Source organism: Mixophyes fleayi, chromosome 3 (assembly GCF_038048845.1).
Source record: "Mixophyes fleayi isolate aMixFle1 chromosome 3, aMixFle1.hap1, whole genome shotgun sequence".
In the NCBI taxonomy this organism is placed as follows: domain Eukaryota; kingdom Metazoa; phylum Chordata; class Amphibia; order Anura; family Limnodynastidae; genus Mixophyes; species Mixophyes fleayi.
In genome coordinates this window covers 293,615,731-293,636,203 of record NC_134404.1, presented here as the reverse complement: position 1 = coordinate 293,636,203, position 20,473 = coordinate 293,615,731, and the positions used below count along the sequence as shown (strand labels likewise).

The 20,473-nt window shown below is 40.4% G+C and overlaps 1 protein-coding gene across 1 annotated transcript in view; it reads right to left on the bottom strand.

Annotated features, from left to right (window-relative positions):
- Positions 1–20,473, bottom strand: part of CFAP61 (cilia and flagella associated protein 61) — a 228,483-nt gene that overhangs the window by 149,455 nt on the left and 58,555 nt on the right. The window contains exon 17 of the mRNA XM_075203834.1: positions 15,646–15,780. Within this exon, the coding sequence (XP_075059935.1) occupies positions 15,646–15,780 (135 nt within the window). The remainder of the gene's footprint in view (positions 1–15,645; positions 15,781–20,473) is intronic.

Here is a 20,473-nt window from a genome sequence, read left to right as displayed (position 1 = left end):
ATCAGGAGACAATGCAAAAATGCATTTTCAGCACAATAGACATTAATAACATCCTCATAAATGTATTTAATGGAAAAAAATAAAGTAACAAAACTTTTTTTTTTCATGTTTTAATATTTTGTCGTTCTTATTATCTTATTAACAGGTGACATTAATAGTTTTCTTTTCTTCTGTGCGTTCTTTTGAGACCTTATATTCCACATGTGTATTGTCTGTAAGAGTAGAACGCACCTGGACCCATATTCATCAACAGACACATCTTTATGCTCCTTGTTGAATACGGACATGAGTCTGTTCAATTTATGTGTGTTTTGGAAAAAAACACACAATGAGCCTGATTCATTAAAGAAAGTAAAGCAAAACAAAAGAAGTATCTCTGCACCTTGGCAAAACCATGCTGTATTGGAGGGGGAGGTAAACCATGTTACAATGCAAGGGATCCAAATCAGTTTATTATTTTGCACATACGTTAAAAACTGTAGCACACAAAATACTTGATTGTTTTATTTTTATACTGAAATGTTGATCTAGGACATACCCAGCCCAAACAATAAATCAATAAATCAATAAATCTGCCAGCACATTTTAATTTACATCCCCATCCAATGAAACATGTTTTTACCAAGTGGCAAAGTTACTCCTTTTTTATTTGCTTTACTTTCCTTGTATGGTATTTGCGCTGCTGAAACTGGAGACGCAGAGTCTAAAGCACCCCTGGTCTTCACCAGGGACCCCCGCAAGGAGGTATGGATTTGGCTGCCAGGGACACGTAGGTCGCGGCTCTCCAGTACAGCTGCCAGCGAAGCAGAAGAAGAATGGTCAGTCGATCCAGGTCAGAACCATGCGGACTAGGGCGGTACCAAATCATAATCCTGAAGAAGCGTCAGAAAACAAGCCAAGGTCAGAATCCACGAGAAATAGGCATCAAAGGATTAAGCGAAGGAGTAGTCGGGAACAAGCCGAAGTAAGTAACTAGGAACCGAAAAGATACACAGGAGATGCTGGAGTAAAGGTGAGACCTTATACTCTGGCACCCTAAGGGAGCCATAGGCCTCCTTAATTAGAAACAGGCCAGCGTCCGAGATAGCCCCATTGGGGGTGCGCATGCGCCACAAGACCGGCCGAGCATCCGGAAGTTCGCTGTCTGGTTGCATAGCAACAAGGCACGGCAGGGGCAGAGACAGGTGACTGTCCCGGAGGAGGTACGGAGGGATGGCGCCTGACAATGAATCAGGTCCTGTGTGTGATATATATATATATATATATATATATATATATATATATATATATATATTATATACACATACACACACACACACACGAGACTTTCCTCTAGTCTTCAAACCTTCAAGCGTTCTCTGAAAACCCACCTCTTCACACAAGCTTATAACATTCCTCTACCACCCTCTTAATCTCCCTAGGTTACCCTATCACCACCCTCTACACAGCTAACACAAGACAAAAACCCTCTGACCAACATAGTTGTGTGACTGAGCTTACAGCCCGCTCAGTACTTTTTACTTTTGCATTCTGGTTGGACCAATATGCAATATGATGTAGCACTTGCCCTTGGAGCAGGGCCCTCTTACCTCTCTGTCTGCATGTACTACCCAATATTGTTTTATTACTGTTTGGTCACAATTGTAAAGCGCTACGAAATTTTCTGGTGCTATATAAATAAATGATGATGATGATATATATGTTCATTATAGCAATTTTATTATTTCTCCATTAGTATTATTTATTCATATTCATCAAATTGTTAAACCTATTTAATTGATTCTCATTCTTAAATTATATTACATATATGTTACATATAATTATATATATCATAATAAAGAGTATATAATTAATCTATTATTTTATATTTCATTTTATAACATAAGAACAGATTCAGCCACAATTGAATTAGAAGGTGACTAGGCACAAAACTCCCCTCCCCTAATACAAACAGAGGGTTTGTGAATGTTTGTGCAAGTTTGTTGAGTAGCTGGTCAGTTTTAACATGTGAAAGGCTGTGATCTGTTTCCTGTGGAAAGGTAAACTCCACCCAGGAAGGATTTTGATTTCATGTAACAAGAGAAAGTGAAGCTCTCTTTGTTAGCTGATTTGACCTGGATAATACATGTAGAGATGGCTTCTGGCTGTTATAAACAAAGTTTAATGGAATGGTGGTCTGTATATGGGGCATGGGAAGGTCCTGGCTAGCAGCAAAAATATTATAATGGAGGTTTGAATGGAATGTGGTCGAAACTGGATGCATATGGTAGAGTATGTGAAATTGAATGATCATTTGTCTTTGGTTAGAATATAGCTGAGATATGGGAGTTTGTATACAGATGGCAAATGTGAATGGAATTGTTATGGTTATACTGTATGTGAGCTGTTTGAATTAAGGGACAAAGCTTGTGTGCTTGTTAGATTTGAATGAAATTGTCTAAATTCAGCTTAAAATTAAGTTAGTGAAGATTTGGTAATGGTAGCATTTTGTTGGTTGCAAAAAGTTATTTTGTGTGATATGCCTTGCTGGCTCTCACTAAATAGATGTCTTTTGTATAAAATAGATATTTGTGGTGGACTTACAAGTATATTACTAGAGGTTTAAGAACTGGGCCCTGTTCATTGGTGTGAGATATTGGAGTTCTTGGAAAAGGCTAATGGAAATTGCAAATGCTGTGTAATGGAAGTGTATGGTTATATTTTGTTTAATGCAGTTTAGTGTAAAGGTATAGTAAGTGCATGGAAGATATGCATGTTAGATAGAATTGTGTTTTGGAAAAGTATTTCATGCGAAAGTAAAGAAAACATGTAGATGGTATACTGTTTGTTATATTACTGAGATGTTGATTTAGATGGAAAGCCTGTTATGCTATTTGTTGAAGAGTGGCTGAGATCAAGCTGAGAGTTTTCTGGTGGGTTTGAAGAACCAATCAGATTCTAGCTATCATTTATTTAGTACATTATACAAAATGATAGTTAGAATCTGATTGGTTGCTATAGGCAACATCTCCACATTTCAAACCCTCCGGAAAACTCTTAGCCTGATACATTTACCCCCAGGATTTAGATGCATAGCAAATGATTGGATTGTTCAGGAAGTGGTCAAATAGTTCAATATAAGGTTTTGTTAGACTGTTGGTTGAAAAGTTAGTTTGTAATTCTGAAACTCTGAAATGATTTACGGTTTATTGCTGGAGAGATTGAAATAGTTAATATGGCAGCAAGGTGAAATACCATGCGTTTAGAGCAGGCTGAGTTCAGACAATAGAAAAATGGATCTAGAAGCTACCATGCTTGCAATATGGCTGCCATCTAGAAGCTTCCATGGGAATGTGAATAGCGAATAATGTTGGACTTTGACCGAGATAAGTGAAATGAGGTGATAGATGGATAAATGGTAGAAGTTTTGAGATAAATGTGAGAATATTTGGAAGGTTAAAATGGGTGCTTGCTCATGTCTCTCTACCCCCCCTTCCCCTCCCATACACACACACACACAGGTCCCTCTTCACCCTACAAACACACACACACACAGTTTTTGACAATAGTTAGTCAAAACACAGAAACAATGACTTATATAGTTATAAAACAAACAATTGACTGCAATGTATTGTATGACACGAAATCTGTTGAGTTTGTATGAATACACTGTTTACTGTTTTATAAAATATACATATATTTTATAATTAGAATGTTAAATACAACACATTTTAAATGAAGCTATATCTTGTGTGTGGTTATTCTTGAAGAGATAAGCATAAGTTATTATATGAATATTGGTTCTCTGGATTTAAGACAAAATAAGAATTATATTTCTTAGGTTAAATCAGAATTACCTTTGCGAGGAGTTGGTTGACGGTAATAGTCATAGTAATATTAGTCATAAGTACGTTATTAAATGGTCATCCATACATCTGCCAGACTAGTAAGGAGATTAGAACCCCATACGCCCTATAACCCTTTTACATATTACATATACACATTTCATATACATTCATCTCTTGCACCACTGTATTCCCCTAGTCACAGTATAGGACTACCCTCACAGCATATACAACATATTACATTTTACTGGTATTTTGATGTCAGAACCACTATAATTCTGTACATTATTTTCATTTATATTACATTACCATAATTTATCTTCCATACTAGTATACATTCCATTATTTACTTCACTTTTACAATGTTTCTTTACAAAACTGTCCTCTATCCCTTCTATTTACCATCCATACCTCTATAATACAATAGTAAGATATTTCCTTTTTTAACAACTTCCATAATTGCTATTTTGTGTGTCTATATTAATCAATATTTCTACTATTAGAAACATTTTAGCCTCGAACACTCTGGACTAGTAGATCAAGGAAATCTGAAATACCATACTCATAGTCCATTCAACACTCTACAACAACAGACGGCTCAAAGGTGTAACAAACCTGAGAGGTGATGCACATTTAAGGATCATTATCATCTCCATCATCACCATTTATATAGTGCCACCAATTCCGCAGCGCTGTACAGGGAATATTTATCATTCACATAAGTCCCTGCCCCAATGGAGCATTCAGTCTAAATTCCCTAACACAAATAGAGACTTATTTTGTCAGCAGTCAATTAACCAACCAGTATGTTTTGGAGTGTGGAAGGAAACAGTGCTGTGATTCAGAAGTGCTAACCACTGAGCCAATGTGCTCTGATAAGTTTTTAGTGTTAGGTGAGAAAAAGTGTCACCAGTTCAGCTGAGTGAAGGTAGATACTATGGAGTAAGATTATATGCTTGCTTGAAAAATTTATTTTTTACAGTGTTTAAAGTACTGGAGACTCTGAGAGAGTGTCTAGTGGCAAATGACAAGAGTTCTGAAGAGTAGGTGAAGCATGAGAGGAGTCCTGGAGGCATGTGTTGGAAGTGGTGATCAGAAGATTAATATAACTGGTGTGCAATGGAGATGGACACCATGGTATGAAATGAGAAGATTCCCAGTATCCTCCATGGGTCTTGTTCACTGGTAGTGGCAAGTTAACTTAGGCGCATGACCAACTTAAAAGAATAAAACAGCTATACAGAAATATATTATACAATGTGAGGGTACATAAAATATATAATTAATTTTAAAATTCGGGTTCATTTTAGTTATATTCAAAATAAGCACAATACAAATGCTGACACTACTATGTGTAATAATATATGAGATCCTCTAACAACTAATTATCATCCAAAGGTGATAAAATACAGACAGTTATACACAGGTTTTGGGAATTTTGTCCATGCCCATTTCATATGCATATGTAAATTTGTTCAAATGTTTAGGAAAGTATACGGTATTCAGCTAATAGATACAATTATGTATTGTGCATTCATAATTAACAGCAAACAAAAGCCTTATGGTAATCTGCTCATGACTCCTACAAAGTTAATTATACCAAGGAAGAAAATATCTCATGTCCATTCTTAATAAGCATATTAACAACATTCTTTTTTTAATGAAGAACCATTTATCTCATGGATGCCTATGAAACAATGTTAAGGTCTATGAGGTCTTTGCATACATTATCCATTAAGAGGCTTAGTTTTCCAACTGAACAAGACAGGCAGCAATTGCCACGGTAACAGTTGAGTATTTTAACCTTTAACACTCTCAGTGTTTAAGGAGATAAAAGACTCATATGACATGCACATAGTAACAGTTTTTGTTTCATCCGACCTAGAAACCAGATTCCTGATAAGTACATTGATGTAGAACACAGCATTATACAACCTTACCACACATTAGAAAGAAAACATATGGGCGAATACTTATCAATCATGATACTAAGATATCTGCTGGTAATGCTTGACGGGTAATTAAACAAAGAGCCAAACCGTAGAGGTATTTATCAGCTGTTGTCTACTCTTTGTTCCAAGCCATAAGCCTTGACACTATGTCAGCTCATCAATATTGTATAAGACTTAACCAAATGTTTCACACTGACTGTAGAATGGAGAGGCAGATGCCTCGGAGGTATTCAGCACAATGAAAATAGCTTTGAGGATATTACACAGACACTTCGATCATTTCACATGAGTTACTGTGCTGTTCTGTATTTTAAAAGGAAAAATGTAATAAACAAACAACAAATTCCAGTAAAGGTTTGAAGCAAACAAAGATGAATAGTCATAAAAAGTAAAGTGCAAATACAGCAGTTGGATTTTCTACATGCGCAGTACTATCTGTCTGTCAGTCTGTCTATCTACCTACCTGTCTGTATCATACAGACAGGTAGGTAGATAGGTAGATTTGTCTGTCAGTCTGTCTGTTCCACAAATGAATTCACTCGTAAGCACAAAAATCTCTTTTGGCTACTGGGGGACTTGTCTCGGTTTGTACTCAGACTGAGCTGGATCTCCCTCTTGAATCCTCCCTGCACTTAGAGAGGTGGAACGGGGAAGATAGTGGGCAAGCCTAGCGATGTAAATGTTCACGCACTTTACACGCCACGCTGAGTTGGGGGTCCTACAGAACTATCTGCGGCTGCTTCCAACAGCTTAACCAACCCTTAGGGTGGAAGAATATTACATTTATTTATTGATTGATCTATCTGCCTTACAGGGCCAATGTGACTGATACACTTAAGTGCATCATGCAAAACAGCCCATAAGGCAGATATAGAGGTGTGTCTGTGCTATTTGCATAGTATTCTGAGTCGCATTGATCTAAAGATCCGTGGGACTCGGAATCCTATGTAAATTATGGGATGCGATCTACACAATTTCAGTGTAAATTGCATCCAACTCTACATCAGGCCCAAAGTAGAGATCCTATACGGAGGCACAGTTTATAGTCTCAGATGCAAAATCAATTCATTTACACCATCCACTAAACATATATATGTAAATGTATTTGATTTATTTTATAGGGAATATAGGGAATTTTATATAGGGAATTAGGGAATATAGGGAATTTTATAGGAATTTTATAGGGAATTTATTTTATATTGACACCCAACTCTACCTTTCCTCTCCTGATCTCTCTCCCTCCCTCCTCTCCAGGGTGTCTGCCTGCCTCTCTGCCATCTTCCTGGATGTCCTCTAAATTTCTCAAACTTAATCTTGCGAAAACCAAACTAATTGTCTTTCCTCCCGCGCATTCCCCCTGCCCTTCCGACCTCTCCATCACTGTACTCAACTCCTCTCTTTCCCCTGTTCCTCAACTTTGCTGCCTCGGTGTCATCCTCGACTCCTCTCTCTTCTTTGCCCCTCACATTCTCTCACTTGCAAAATCTTGCCGCTTCCAGCTGCGCAACATCGCGCGCATTCGGCCCTTCCTCTCCCAAGATGCCACTAAAGCTCTTGTCCACTCTCTTATCATCTCCCGCTTAGACTACTGCAACCTCCTCCTTACTGGCATCCCCCGCTCTCATCTCGCCCCCCTTCGCTCCGTACTCAATGCTGCCGCTCGGCTTATTTTCCTTTCTCGCCGCTCCTCCTCTGTCTCCTCCCTCTACCAATCCCTTCACTGGCTCCCCTTCCCCTACAGAATCGTGTTCAAGCTCCTGACACTTACCTTCAAGGCCCTCTCCAACTCCACTGCTCCCTACATCTCCAGCCTCATCTCCATCCATGCTCCATCCCGCCCTCTGCGTTCGGCCAATGACCGTCGCCTCTCTTCCCCCCTGGTCACCTCCTGCCACGCTCGCATCCAAGACTTCTCCCGTGCTGCCCCCCTCCACTGGAACCAGCTCCCCCGCTCCATCAGAACTTCACCCAACTTGTCCAGCTTCAAACGGGTCTTAAAAACCCACCTCTTCCTTATAGCCTTCCAGTCCCCCACTTAACTTCCCTCCTTCCTGTCTCCCACCTACCTCCCTCCTCGTCGCTCTCCTCTCCCCCCCCTCCGTCTTTGCCTCCGCTCTCCCCCTTTCCTCCTCCTACCCTTGCATCTCTGTCCGTCCTACCCTCCCCTTAGATTGTACGCTCCTTCGAGCAGGGCCTCCTCTCCTCCACCACCTTAACTCTGCTCTCCAGCTCCTTGTCTCTTCCGTGAGGCCCTTCTACCCCTCTAGCTACCCCGCTGGGGCTCTCGCCTGTCATCTAGCTGTACTTTGAGCTTCCGAGTTACTGTGCTTTTTGTTAACTGTTCCGTGATGTCTCACCCTGTACCGTATTTCTGTCTGTCCCTGTACGGCACTACGGATACCTAGTGGCGCCCTATAAATAAATAATAATAGGGAGGTATGACTGATCGGGTCATACTTAGGGGCATATTCAATTGTTGAATATCCCTGCGGCGTTAAAACTATTACCGTTATTACGGTAATAGTAAGCTGGATTTCAGCTCGCGGCTCAGGGAGCTGCGAGCTGAAATCCAGCGAGAAAACTTGCAATAACGGTAATAGTGCGCGGAGCGCAAGATTTTTGACGTTCCCGCCAACAATTGAATATGTCCCTTAGCGGCTGTTCCAGGGTAAGGTGTGAGCCCATCATTTGATGCTCTCAGCCATTCCTGGGACACTCGCTTCGGCCATGAACCACACGAGCTGTCACACCGGTGACTGTTCCTTTTCTATGTGTGGAAATACACTATACAGCTCTGAAATAACAATGGTGCTAGTCAAGAATTACCATAGGAAAGACATCTCCAACATATACTCCTATAATATTCCTGTGTAATACACTCAAGAATACTTCAGCTAACATTTTACTGTTCTTTAGTTTCATGTTTTTGTTTTTTCATTATACATAATTTCCAATGTTCATCTGCTGTTTTGCAGTTACATGTTATCCTCATTAAATCTTCTTGCTGTCTTTCATTAATATAATGCCTTTATTACATTTTTACGTATTCAGAGACAGCTACTTGCTGACTAGTGCTTGAAAAGACTGTCTTGTTCTTTTATGCACAATGATCATTCAGCCTTTCTATAAATGCCATTAACACCTGTATGCTGCTGACATCTTGCTTTCAGGGTAAGGTAGGTCATCTCTCTTTTAATTTCACAAATAGGCAGAAGTGACAAACATTGGGGACATTCCTGCTAACAATGCCATCTGCTGCCTGCCACGACTGGCCAATAGTCAGACTCTTTAAATGAGATGTAATGGGAACAACACTGTAAACCTGCTGACATTTACACTAAGGAAATTCACTGTCAGCTATCATCACTTTACATGTAATGTGTTTGCAGTGGAAACTTGTGCTATAAATTCACCAGCTTGACTTGGAAAGTGGAAGCAAGTCAAACAATGGACAGTTAAAGCATTCACCTGGAAAATCAATGACAATATTTTACCCTCAATAGGCATACAAAAGAATATTTGATGCTTGTTAGATGTATTGAATATATAGGTCCAAACAATTTGGAATAAATAAACAAGAACATATCAGCTACTGTGTTATAAGACAAGATAATCGAGTGGGGACAATTAGTGTTTGTGATAGGGGAGACTGAGCAGGGATTCTCCACTTTAAAAAAAAAAAGTCAGCAAATAAAATTGCATGGAACTGCATGTCATACTGCATAAACATAACCAAGAGAAGTGTATTTTTTATATTTAAGGTGCATGTAAGCAGCTTATTGTATTAAATCTTCAATCCCTGCTCATCTGCGATTTTGAAGTGAGCAGGGATAGGACAACCTGTAACCAGATCATCAGAATGCCCACAGCAGAGTGGAGTTGCTTTTGTGGGAGGCAATGACCTGGGATGGATGACCTGGCTCCCTCTATTCTTGACCCTGAAGCACCCGCCCTGGTGTACTGATATTTCCATCACTGATCCCTGATTAAACAAAGTTTATACATCAATCTAGTTGATTTCAGTCCTCAACTCCAGCTCATCCGGGAAGTCCTCATTTTTAAAGTAGACGGTGCTATAACAACCAGTAGTCAATCACATCAATAGAATGTTTACAGCAGCAGGAAAGCAGTGTGCCAATCTTGTGGGAGACTCTGACCTGCACATTTGTATATTTGGGTGATGACTACGCTGCATGTGACAGCAGCAAGCAGTGTCATGGTGCTAGGATGGCAATGGGGGACAGTAGGAAGCCCCAGACAGAGCATTATGGAGAGGGCAGGGTCCCCCAAAATCACAGAGTAGTGATGTTAGGCTCCTGACAATCTGGCCAGGACACTGTGGTGTCAAATGCATCTCTATATGAAATGAAGTTCATACATCCTACTTGTTTACTTTCATAATGTGCTTAAAATGAAAATGATATTTACTCTAAAATGTTTACCAAGAAAACCCTATCAAGTCATTAATGTAAGTAGGTGACCTGCCTGGTATATTTGAGTAGAGACTTCAGCATCTCTGAAATGGAATATGATCATACCAGGTCTGATACAATATCATCCAAATTGCTAACACTCCTCACAACAGTGGCTTGTGCAACTCTGACTGAAATGAAAGACAAAACTCACACAAGTATTATGTTGTGGGTCTATCTTTGGAGCTTGGAGATTGTGAACTCTGTTGTCTAATGACCTGGACAAACCACTTGACCTGATGTCTCAGTGTTCATTATTTCACAAGACAATTAGACTGTTTTTTTGGTTGGTTTGGTACATAGTGTAAGAAATAAAAAAGTTCAAGCGTTTACTAGCTTCAGAATTTATTATGTCTATTTTTGAAGACAATGTCATGACCAAATCCATGTGGGTTACCAATGTCCTTGTTTTAATAGAGTAGTAGGCTGTTATCACCTTGTATATACTAAATGTATAATGATCCCAATACATAAAGCACTGGCTGGCTCTCTTGAAGTAAGTGGAACAGAGCTGTAGATATAGAAGATATATAAAGAAGATGCATAAAGCAGTAAGCCAAGGAATGGGGCATAGGCATAGCTATAACTATAGGGATTTCAATTGTCTCATCTGTGATTGTCCCAAGGGTGAGCAGGACTTGGCCCAATGGAACCAAAGAAGAAAGAACTTAGTTTCTATACATTGATTCAGTAAGATGCACATATAAAATATGCACATATAACAGGCGCACTTTCCATCAACTCCACAATCACAGAGAGGACAACAGTGCATGAGGAGGAAGAGTTGTGATGATGGGGAGTTTGACTGGGGCGGTACATCTGTCAAACCGTAACACAGGTATCCTAAGGCGAGCTCAGGGAGGACAGAAACCTCCTCTGGAGCAGAAGGGTGTTCATGCGTCTAATTTCTCCACATAGCAATGTAGGACCTCACTAGCTGGTCCGTACTAGAAGCTTATATATGGTAACTAGTGAGCTGTTAATAAGTCAGTCCGGGATATGGGGCTTTAAAGTAAATATAACTATTGTATTTAGGACCAATATATGCTGAAATATAGTCACACAATTTGAAATAATAATTTGTTTACAAAGAACAATCTAGACATTTAATTTGCTAGATAAGGAAATGCTGGCTGCCAATAAATGTCTTGATGGAAAATGAATTGAATTGAAAGATTAAATGGCAGAAAACAGGATGTGTGTAGTTTATAGTTTGTGATTATTGTCAAAGTAATAAAACAGGTTTAGATTAGGAATTGTTTTGTGTGTTGGGGCTGTTAGAGGTAGGGAAGGAGCCCAGGCTCAGATTCTACCAGGCTCTGAGTTTAAATCGTATAAATAGCCACCGTGGCCTTAGAAAATTTTATATAAACACAGTAACAAAAGCAGTATATGTAAATAAATTATTACCCACCGAGCACCTTTAATGCCAACCAAACGTAAGCAATGCCACCATTACACTATTAAATTACTTCACAATTTTTTGGGAAGTGTTATTTATTGTCAATTACAATGTATAGTTAGGACAAGTGAGGCAAATGAAAGCAATGAACTATATTCGCCCATCAGAATGTTCAACAACATTAGCCTCTAAGTTAAGGGGCCCTTTTTGTACCAAAAAGTTTGCTGACTTGTTATAATTTTAGTAATAGATGATATAATTGAAATTTCCTGTATCTGTACCAAACCAGACATTTGCTTTCTGTTGACTTGCACTAGATTGAATAAAGTAAATATCTGTCAGAGCTCTCTTCCTGCCTCTACTATGAAACTGCTGCTGGACTCATCACCTGCTTTTTGTTATAAAACAAGTCTTCCACTATAGTAAGACTAGATACCTCAACATCATATAAACTGAATCTAATGCAGAGGTCATAGTTTGTTGTGCATTAGTGTCTAGCCTAATATTGTCCAGTTAATTTGCGTTGCCAAAACTGGATTCACTGCTCCTGCGTCTGATGTCCTGACTACGATCTTGTCTAAAGCTTATGCAAATGACCACTTAAACTGGCTAAATCTGACTACACCTTACTCTAGAACAGTGGTCAGGGAACTGGGGTAAATTACCCCAAATGGGGTAAAAATGAAATTCCTGGGGGAAATGTTGCCGATTCACATACTGTCAGTTGAATTGTAGACCCCTTTAAATGTGAAATTGGTGTTGTACCAGAAGAGCCTCAAGGGTTGGCAGAGGCACTTCTTGAGCTTTGATGCAATAATGAAGCACGTATTGCATTTGAAAAGAAAGCAGATCTGTCATATTTTTGGATGTCAACAGCTGCAAAGGCATCAAAATTGCACATGAGGAGGCAGTCAAAAAGTTGCTGTCTTTTGCAACAACCTACCTTTGCGAACAAGGATTTTCCACTCTAACGAACATAAAAACAAAGCAGAGAAATCGATTGGACGCTGAAGGCTGTATTCAAATTACTCTCACATCAAAATGCCCCAATATTGATGCCCTCGTATCAAAAATGAAGCAACATCATTTCTCCAAAGCCTGAAGTTTTGAAGTTGAAGCTTTCAAAGAAATTTTGAATAGATTCAATAAAATTTTGAATTCCAATAATAATATATGATATCCATCCTTTCTAATCAAGGGGGTAACGTCGGCGTATCTAAATATATTTGGGTGTAAAAAGGTAAAAAAGTTCCCTGACCCTTGACTAGAATTTCACCTGGGGACTAGTAGTTCCTCTAGATTTACATTTGGTCAGAGACACAACCAATTCCTGGATTCCATCTCACCAGCTGTAGATTGTAATCTAGAATCTGAACAGCAGTTGGGCATAATACAGAATTCAACCTCTGCCTAGAAAGTGCTAAAGGTGCAGGTGGCAGATTAACACCAAGTGAGATATGTCTCATATGTCTAGCGCAGAGTATTCTGTATTATTTTACTGTAAAAAAGACAAAAAGACCAGAGTAGCCAAAACAGGTCCATTGTTCTATATTATTATTTCACTTATTTACATAGGCTTTTCTTTTATCCATAAATCTCTAATTATAATGAGCAGACAGATTGCTGAACTTAATCTGATGGTGAGAAAGTAAACAGGGTCAAAATTGAAATTTAAAGGTCCAGTTGTAGAATTGCACCTGGTCATTGGTTCTATTGTAGAATTTCAGGCTACAGTAGGTTTTATAACAATTCAACCCAACCAAGGCTCCAGCAGATCTTATTGTACAATTCCAGTGTCAGTGTCAGAAGCTATGACCCATTGAAGTGAAGAGGGAATGCTCAACCCCAGTGATTACACGGAGAAAACCTTGCATGCTGGGCTTTCACAGTTCACTTACTCCCATGTGACAGGGGATGATTGTTCCCTATTCACTGTAACGTGACAGCATGGAGAGGTTTAAGCGTTCAAAGAGCCCATTTGACACCACTGTTATTCTATAATTCCACCTGTCGGTGGTAGGTTGTATCCTAGAAATCCACCAAGGCAGCAGCAGGTCTTATTCTAGAATTCCACCTGCGTCATTCTAGAATCCCACTTGAGCAGTGGCAACGGAGATAGCCCTGTTGTCTGAGACCTGCCCCATGCAAAGGATTGTGGATTGTTTTAGCATACTGTGTGACTATGTTTATAGTCTGGCACATCCATGTATTATAAAAAAAAAAAAAAAAGGAAAAAAAAGGCCAAAGCTGTCAAAACAGGTCAGTTATGCTACATAATTATTTCACATATTCTTCTCTGGTATAAATAATTACATAATTACAATGAGCAGATGGATTGTAGAACACTACCAGATGGTAAGGAAGTAAACAGGCTGAAAATTGATGATTTTGTTTTCCCGAGTACTTCATAGTTAAAATACTAAATGACTGTAAATACAGTTTGGTATTGTACAGTTTATATTAACCAGATTGTCCCAGAAAAGACCAAAATGAACCAAAGTTGACATTTGTTCTTTTAGGACATATCAACCTGCTGCAGAAATAAAACTGTTAGATGAAAACTGTTTTGGTTTTTTTCAAACAAGATATATGACTATTAGCAATTAGTAACAATTTTGTACTCATTTGTTATATTTTTAAATTCTGAGATTAAGTCGGGTCTTTCAAAAGACAGCTACAGCATAGAATAGTTTATAAATACTAAACACACAGAGAACAATTATGAAAAGGAATCCTAACGTATTTTCAACAAAGAATAGCGACAATAAACTGTAGCACACATCCCAGTCCACGCTAGATTACCTAACGGTGGTATATAACTTTTATACCTGCTTCTCCTCTGAATCTTACCTATGTCTCCCTAATCTACCTTTAGTCCTACAGGGGCTGTCGTTTAGATAGTAGAGGGTGCTATAAAAGAATGACTGAATATGGGGAAATTATTTACCAAACTATTCTGTAGTGGTCCAGTCTTTACCAGAAAGTACATGCACTATCTTTGAGAAAAGAGATTCAATTGCCCGGCATTGTGGCGCACGGACATTAATATGGCAATTATGTAGGAATCTCTGCTCATTTCTCCTCGTACCTCTATCATCATCACCATTTATTTATATAGCGCCACTAATTCCGCAGCGCTGTACAGAGAACTCACTCACATCAGTCCCTGCCCCATTGGGGCTTACAATCTAAATTCTTTAACACACACAGACAGACACACACAGACAGACACAGACTAGGGTCAATTTGTTAGCAGCCAATTAACCTACTAATATGTTTTTGGAGTGTGGGAGGAAACTGGAGCACCCGGAGGAAACCCACGCAAACACGGGGAGAACATACAAACTCCACACAGATAAGGCCATTCCAGAGGCACCGTGCACCACATGTTTTGTATCACAACGATGCCCTGGAATCTCCTAGTTTACCTTCCTAATGAAGTCCTGTAATTTAGAGGACAATTTATGGATACTTTGAGGTTCTCAGTATAATACAGATCATACATGTTACTGGAATCATACAAATCCAACTGTTATTGGCTATATCTATACCCACACAAAAGGGAGCCAGGAATATTCAAGGGCAGTACCTGGGTCACTTTCAATTTAATTATTTTACTATTATTTGTAACTGATTTATATATGAAGCTGTAACGACACATTAGTTAGCCAGTTTAGGGAATCTTTGTTGAGGATGGCTCCAAAGCAAACATCATCATCATCATCATGTTATTTATATAGCGCTACTAATTCACACACATTTATTGAATAACTGGCATTACCCATGAGTTACTATATATGTTCTGCTCACAGGCCATATGCTATTGAAACATACATTGGAATAAAGCACTGTATCAGCCTGTAAGGGTATGAATACGCAGTTTTGTGTAATTAAGAAGCAACCTATTCAAGCTAAGACAGTAATTCCATGCCATCTGCCAAACCTTGTAGAGCCTGGCATGGTGCCTGTTGCCTGCTACAGCTTCTGTTACCCACCTGATCCTTGGAGACCTGCTTTGATGGAGCATTTATGCCAAGCTTTTCCAGAGGATAGACAATCTGTCGTCTTGGTCGCACAGGAACCATGTAATGAAGGGCAGATGTCAGTGAATGGGCGCAGGGATTCTTAAACTGAAAGACAATGATCTGCGCTTTAGAGAGGAGAATGTCAGCTCTGCGCCTCGCAGATGTTTAACAAACACAGAATTCTTAACAGACTCGGCTAATTGTGAGCAGAGGGTAGGAAAAACAACAACAAATAAACTCGTAGAGCAGTGGAATGAGTTTCACATAATACCCACCACTAATGAAGATAATTATGAGAGTAATTACATTACCATCTCTGTGGGAACGACAGATAAACAAGTGGTGGTTTATGGCATTTTGCTGTAGCAGTATTTTTCCCAGGAGCACATTCTCTCAGCACCAATCATAAACTAGCTGGATCGGACCTGCATCTATTCTGTGATCTGCTTATTGTCAAGAATCCAATATTTAGAACCTGCTGCTTCATCAGGTCATGAGAAAAAAAAGTGTGTATCTTAAGCAGTGTACCCACACGGCTCATTTACGTGTAGACATGCAATTCCGCAGCGCATATGCTGGATTCTGACGTCACACTACTACTTCCGCTGACATGTATACAGTTTTACGGACAGCACATGGATTTGAGGTGGGTGAATACTGGTTTTACCATCTTACTGGTTGTGCAGATCAAGGGCATTATTTACCAAGTACAGATTAGGTGATTGAGATGTGAGGACCGTAGGGTTCTCAGTAATAACCTAGATAGATCAGTGCAACCGAAACACAGCTTTCTGGCAGAAAACAGCAGCACAGTCGCACAAAGTTAGGATGGTATACACCTGGGACAGAAGCTCAGTTCTTAGTCACCGAAGATTCACAACCAGACACAGCTTTTATACCCCTCAATTTTCCCATTGTGGCTTAATTAAAGAGGAGATGGACTAGGGAGGTAATCAAGCCAGGATAGGTGGGTAGGTGATAAGACCTATCTTCAAGGTGGCCTCCCCCGGTGGTTGGGACCATTGATACTCTGTGTAGAGGGTGCCAGTAAGTCTGAGCCTCGTTACTGTTGGAACAATAACACTGTAGGCTAACAGGATAAACATGATACAATTAGGTCTACAAGCACTACATGCTCCAAACCGCTCTTTTCCTATCAGATGTGACAAGCACCTCTCCTGACGATATTTCAGAACTCCATGGTCCATTTAACAACTTCATGGTCACATAACAATGCAATATATGTAATAGCAGAATTCAAACAATCACATAAGATCAAGGTAATGGAAATAGCGTCTGCAAGGCAGGAAGACGGTAAAAGTTCAGATACCGAGATAGGCGCTATTGATCACGAGTGTTTCCATGATTTGAGCGCACCAGTCCAACAATCTCACGTTGTGGTTTCACAAGCAACATACAAAAACTACATTTAGTTTTGCTGGACAAAATTATACAATGGAAATAAAGAGGTGGAGGGGCACCTCCAGGGGCAGCACAGCCTATTTCTCCCTGCAAAAATATTTGCTTACTCCACCAACTCTTGAGGCATCTCCTTTACTTTTAGCGGGATACATTTCGCACGTCTGAGGAAAAGAGCATTTCTAGGTGCACTTTGACTGCTGTAATATAATGTTATATCATGTAATAAAGTGACACATGTAATAAAGACTCCAAACATTCCCTCACTCTTATGATTAATTTAAGACATAAATGAAGCAAAACTGAGCCATATTTTAGGAGAAATTCAGTAAAGTTTAAATTAATAATGGGGGTGGTCCTACATATTAGTAGGCTGGACTTTGAAGTGACCTCCTCACTCGTTTCACCATGTGCATTTTCAGGTGGATCAAACAACCTACAAAACTAGGCACTAACTGATTTTCTGGAATCCGCTGCAAGGACCTAGAAGTGGGTATACGCCTTGAAATGTACTACTCAGAACAGACGGCACACTTGCAGGTCTGTGGGCAGGGCCGGACTGGGACTAAAAATCAGCCCTGGCATTTAAAGCACACAGGCCCACCTCTGTTGAAAAAAATGTGCGCGACAGTGCAGTGGCGGTGCCGCCAAGGGCGTAGCTACATTATGTTGGGGGCGTGGTCAAAATGGTGCGTTGATACATACATTATAATAAAACATTACATTTATCAGACCCTCCCCATCCACATTACGCCACCCCCCCAGATACATTATGGCACCCCCAGCCCACTGTACTTATCTATGCTTCTGATGCTGCTGACATTCCTGTAGAGTGAGCAGGGAAGCTCTTAGTTTCACGAGATTAATAAATCTCATGAGACTTAGAGCTCCTCGGCTTGCTCTGCAGGCTGTGTCCTGAGCGGAACTGGGAGCACAAATTCCTCCTGCTGACCAGAACTGGATTAAGGCTCGGGGGGCCCGGGCACTTAAGTCATAGGGGCTCCTATAATGTAATTTGGCTATTAGACAAATTTTTGACAAATACACAGGCAATACTGTGTGCACTACTGTTAGGTGCACGCAGTTCTGCCTTAACAAGCAGTACAGTGTGAAGTAGGACATATCTCCCAACTGTTCTTGTAGTCAGACCAAATCCTGACTAAGCGGGACAGTCACCCACCAAATTCAGAACAGTTGGCAGACTGTCCTGGTCTCTCCTACCTGTCTTGTCATGGTCACCACTTGTGGCTGCTGGTGTCTTTAGATCAGTTGCTGCTTGTCTGGATCCTGGAATGTTGGATGCCCTATTAGGAGAAAAAGTACATGAGTAAATGAAATTTAGCCCTGGTGTTAAATCAATATAGCATCCACGTTTTAAAATTAGGCCTCACTGCAGCCACTCATTAAAATACTAGTATTCACGTTTGATAAATAAATCTATTTCCCTCCAACTAGCCCTGACATTATATAGCATTCCCATTTAATAAATAAAAATATTTTCCTCTCTCCAAACAAACCCAGCAAGAAATTAAATAGCATTTAAGTTTAATAAATATATCCATTTCCTACAACCACCCCAGGCATTAAAAAACTCATAATCACATTTAATAAATAGACCTCATTTTCCACACACAGCCCCACATTCAATTAATAGCTCCCAAACCACCCCAGCATTAAATTAAAAATCCAATCACCCCATCTTAAATTGAAAGGCCCCACTATTAAATTGCCCCTCCATCCCCCCACAAATTGAATAGCACCCAATAATTAGCCCCTACCTGCAATTCACCATTAGATTAACCAGCCTACCTCCCACATTATATTAAGACCCCCCCATCCACACATTATAGTCATACACCGATCCCCCCCCCACACACACACACATTATGGTCATACACCGGCCCCCACACACACACACATTATGGTCATACGCCGGCCCCCACACACATACAATAGTCATACCCTGTCACACACAAAACATACTATATTTTCACTCTCACACACGTACACACTATAATCATACCCTGTCACACACACATACTTTACATACCCTGGCACCCACATACTTTACATACCCTGGCACCCACATACTTTACATACCCTGGCACCCACATACTTTACATACCCTGGCACCCACATACTTTACATAATCTGGCACCCACATACTTTACATACCCTGGCACCCACATACTTTACATACCCTGGCACCCACATACTTTACATACCCTGGCACCCACATACTTTACATACCCTGGCACCCACATACTTTACATACCCTGTCACACACACATACTTTACATACCCTGGCACCCACATACTTTACATACCCTGGCACCCACATACTTTACATACCCTGGCACCCACATACTTTACATACCCTGGCACCCACATACTTTACATACCCTGGCATCCACATACTTTACATAATCTGGCACCCACATACTTTACATACCCTGGCACCCACATACTTTACATACCCTGGCACCCACATACTTTACATACCCTGGCACCCACATACTTTACATACCCTGGCACCCACATACTTTACATACCCTGTCACACACACATACTTTACATACCCTGGCACCCACATACTTTACATACCCTGGCACCCACATACTTTACATACCCTGGCACCCACATACTTTACATAATCTGGCACCCACATACTTTACATACCCTGGCACCCACATACTTTACATACCCTGGCACCCACATACTTTACATACCCTGGCACCCACATACTTTACATAATCTGGCACCCACATACTTTACATACCCTGGCACCCACATACTTTACATACCCTGGCACCCACATACTTTACATACCCTGGCACCCACATACTTTACATACCCTGGCACCCACATACTTTACATACCCTGTTACCCACATACTTTACATACCCTGTTACCCACATACTTTACATAATCTGGCACCCACATACTTTACATACCCTGGCACCCACATACTTTACATACCCTGGCACCCACATACTTTACATAATCTGGCACCCACATACTTTACATTCCCTGGCACCCACATACTTTACATACCCTGGCACATAAACTACCCCCCCCTCCCTCCTTACCTTGTGCGCTCCGCGGCGCGCTGTGCAGTCTCTCCTATCACATGGGACGGCACCTATCACGTGGTGCGCGTCCCATGTGACATAGCCAGATCCATTCATAGAAGAGGAGGGGAGAAGAGGACGCGCGGCCACCAGGAAGTAAGTATACAGCCGGCCCCATTTCTCAGCGAACAGACTGTCATGCAGGAATTCTGGCATGACAGTCTGTGCGCTGAGCGATGGGGCCGGCCAGCTAGCAACCGGCCCATCTGGCCATCGGCCCTTCTGGCATTTGCCAGAAGTGCCAGATG